Source organism: Cherax quadricarinatus, chromosome 9, assembly GCF_038502225.1.
Source record: "Cherax quadricarinatus isolate ZL_2023a chromosome 9, ASM3850222v1, whole genome shotgun sequence".
Lineage (NCBI taxonomy): Eukaryota > Metazoa > Arthropoda > Malacostraca > Decapoda > Parastacidae > Cherax > Cherax quadricarinatus.
Genome location: NC_091300.1, coordinates 14,439,441 through 14,443,539, shown reverse-complemented (window position 1 = coordinate 14,443,539; position 4,099 = coordinate 14,439,441). Strand labels below are relative to the sequence as shown.

General features: G+C 49.6%; 1 protein-coding gene across 1 annotated transcript in view; it reads right to left on the bottom strand.

Annotated features, from left to right (window-relative positions):
- LOC128686016 (helix-loop-helix protein ngn-1-like) overlaps positions 1–1,420 on the bottom strand; it is a 2,117-nt gene extending 697 nt beyond the window's left edge. Inside the window, exon 1 of the mRNA XM_053772648.2 lies at positions 1–1,420. This exon is cut by the window's left edge and continues 697 nt beyond it. Coding sequence (XP_053628623.1) covers positions 1–658 — 658 coding nt within the window. The 5' untranslated portion in view covers positions 659–1,420.
- Positions 1,421–4,099: the final 2,679 nt, after the last annotated feature.

Here is a 4,099-nt window from a genome sequence, read left to right as displayed (position 1 = left end):
TGAGGGATAGGGTGGTGTTATATGGTGAACAGCACTGCAGCAGCTGTGGATACTGAGGATGATGTGACGTTGAGTGTTGGTACTGGAAGGTCGTCAGGTCCCCAGAAGCAGGTGCTATTTTTTGAAAGGAATACTGAAAAGATGGTTGTAGTGGTGAGTGTTGCAGCGAATGTTGCAAAGAGTTTTGTATGGAAGTTTGCAAGGTATTTTGGATGGAGCAGAGATCCTCGTCGCCAGTCTCCTGCAGGACGTGTGACAGAGCTCTGATATAGTCCACAGCCAGACGCAGAGTCGTGATCTTTGTCATTGATGAGGAATTTGCTTGAACTTCCAAGGCGTCGGGGAGAACCTTACGCAGAGATTCGAACGCATTATTGATCTCCTTCATGCGGTGACGTTCTCGAGCATTAGCAGTTTTTCTTCGATACTTTGACAGTGGTGCGGGTCTTGACTTAGACCTTGGAGACCTTTTGGAAACCTCTTTCCGGATAATTTCGTGTTGCAGCCTCTTGATGATGGTCCTGGGTCGTAGGGCATAATTGTCCCTGGAGCGGGTGTTCCTGTTGTTGGTGTTGTTGGTGATGTTATTGTTGGAGGCTGCGTCTCTCCGTTGCTCCTGCGTTGACCCCTCCATCACCCGTCCACTCAGGTCGATCATCCTTTCTACAGGGGACACAAACCGTATAAAAGATGAGTGGTTTTAAAACCTTATCAGGGAGATTATTAAGTTTCTACTTCAGCTGATAACTACTTCGCTGGCATCGAAGTCACTCATTTTTGCTGATTTTTCTATGTAACACTAAGCTGAAGTCCCTTACAACAAAGCTCAGGCTCTGCTGTATCACTTGAAACTTAAATAATAAATGTTTTCACTTGGCTAAGTTACACAATTAATTTACCATTCAATCACTTCGAACATCGCCTTGGCTATAATGCATCATTTCTACAGATGTTGGGGGTAGGTGTCTCTGCAGGGCAGCTATGTTTCTGCAGGGCAGTAGTGCCTCTGTAGAGCAGGTGTATGTCTCTGTAGGGCAGGTGTATCTCTGCAAGGCAGATGGTGAGGGTCAGTGGTCAGTGGACCCTGCAAGACGACGCACTCTGGCCTTCGCACTTCCTCTTCTGGCGCGTAAAATACACTTCCATATTGGGACTTGTGCACCTCACGCCTCGCTGACCACGACTGCTGCTTCTTCTGCTGTTGTTGCTCCTGCTGCTAGGCAACACACACTCGCAGCTCACGCTGCAACGAAACTGTTGCAGAGTTCATGATATGGCCAGCGTGGGGATATCCAGCGTGGGGACGATGTGGCTTTAGAGGCAAGAGTGTGCCATGAATGTATCGTACCTCTGGAGGACTCGTCTTGCTTCTACCAGCTTACGGACATCACTGATGCCCAGTTCACCTGTTGCCTTGACGCTCCCTCCACACGTGCCCAGGCCAGTGACGTCAGTATTGGTGAGAGAAAACTTTCACGATTGTGTTAGCGACTCCCTCACTGCCGCTCTGGAAGGTTGCAGCTCCAGCCTCTGGAATAGCGTGACACCAGCCTCTTGAGGGGTGTGACACCGGCCTCTGCGTCTGAGGGTGCTCAGAGCGGCGACAAAGTCACCCCAGAGTTTAGGTAGAAAGGCCTGCCACGGAAAGGTGTGTGTGTAATATAAATCTTTACGGAGTTTCATTCAGCTTCACGGGCGGGTAAGTGGCAACTGGGGTCCAGTGTTGACGTGGGGGAGAGAGAGCAGATGCTCGCTGCAGTCATCTCCTGCCTCCCGATACGGCAGCATCTCCACCATCATCACCACTCACCGCCACCAACACGACTCAACACCACCAATAACAGTACCACCACTAACAAGGAATTCACCAACATCACCATTACCGCTATCACCAACTCCGACAACAACAGTAGCATCACCACCACTGCAACTAAATTCAACAGGAGCTCCACAATTAATAAATTCAACAGGAGCTCCACTGTTAATAAATTCAACAGGAGCTTCACTGCTAATAAATTCGACAGAAGCACCACCACCACTACTAATACATTCAACAACAGCAGGACCACAGCCCATCTCAACTACGGCACCACCTTCACTGCAGTCACCATTAACACACCTCAACAACAGCAGCACCAGCAACAGCAGCACCTTTTAACAGGAATAACTGCAGCACCAGCACAAACACAACCACCACTAGCAACACAACCACCACTAGCAGCACAACCACCACTAGCAGCACAACCACCACTAGCAGCACAACCACAACTAGCAACACAACCATCACTAGCAACACAACCACATCTAGCAACACAACCACCACTAGCAGCACAGCCACCACTAGCAACACAACCACCACTAGCAGCACAGCCACCACTAGCAACACAACCACCACTAGCAGCACAACCACCACTAGCAACACAACCACCACTAGCAGCACAACCACCACTAGCAGCACAACCACCACTAGCAACACAACCACCACTAGCAGCACAACCACCACTAGCAACACAACCACCACTAGCAACACAACCACATCTAGCAACACAACCACCACTAGCAACACAACCACCACTAGCAACACAACAACCACTAGCAACACAACCACCACTAGCAACACAACAACCACTAGCAACACAACCACCGCTAGCAACACAACAACCACTAGCAACACAACCACTACTAGCAACACAACCACCACTAGCAACACAACCACCACTAGCAGCACAGCCACCACTAGCAACACAACCACCACTAGCAGCACAACCACCACTAGCAACACAACCACCACTAACAGCACAACCACCACTAGCAGCACAACCACCACTAGCAACACAACAACCACTAGCAACACAACCACTACTACCAACACAACCACCACTAGCAACACAACCACCACTAGCAGCACAGCCACTATTATCAAAAGCACTACCACCAGCCTTACCGCAACCACTGACCACCATCACTAACCAATAACACTAGCACTGCTACTGCCAATACTACTACTACTACTACTACTACTACCACCACCGCCACTATCAACTGCACCACCACTATCTACCACCATTACTACCACTATCCATCACCAATATCCACCACCACTATCCACCACCACCATCCACCACCACCACCATCCACCACCACCATCCACCACCATCATCCACCACCACCATCCACCACCACTACACTACCACTGTCCACCAACACTACACCAACACTATCCATCACCAATACCCACCACCACCATTCACCACCACCATCCACCACCACTACACTACCACTATCCACCACCAATACACCACCACTATCCACCACCACTCTCCACCACCACCATTCACCACCACTACACTACCACTGTCCACCACCACCATCCACCACCACTACACTACCACTATCCACCACCACTATCCACCACCACTATCCACCAACACCATCCACCACCACTACACTACCACTATCCACCAACACTACACCACCACTATCCACCACCACTATCCATCACAACTATCCATCACCACTATCCACCACCACTATCCATCACCACCATCCACCACCACCATCCACCACCACTACACTACAACTATCCATCACCACCATCCACTACCACCATTCACCACCACCATCTACCACCACCACTACACTACCACCACCACTGTCCACCACCACTAAACAACCACTATCCACCACCACTATCCACCACCACCATTTAGCACCACCACACTACCACTATCAACCACCACCATCCACCACTGCTACACTACCACTGTTCACAATCACCCTCCACCACCACTACACTACCACTGTCCACCACCACAACACCACCACTATCCACAACCATTATCCACCAACATTATCCACCACCACCATCCACCACCACTACACTACCACTATCCATCACCACCATCCACCACCACTACACCACCATTATCCACCACCACTATCCACCACCACCAGTCACCACCACTACACAACCACTATCCACCACCACCATCCACCACCACTACAGTACCACTATCCACCACTACTACACTATTACTCACCAATAAAACATATAAACATATAAACAGCGATTACGAAAACGAAAATAATAATAATAATA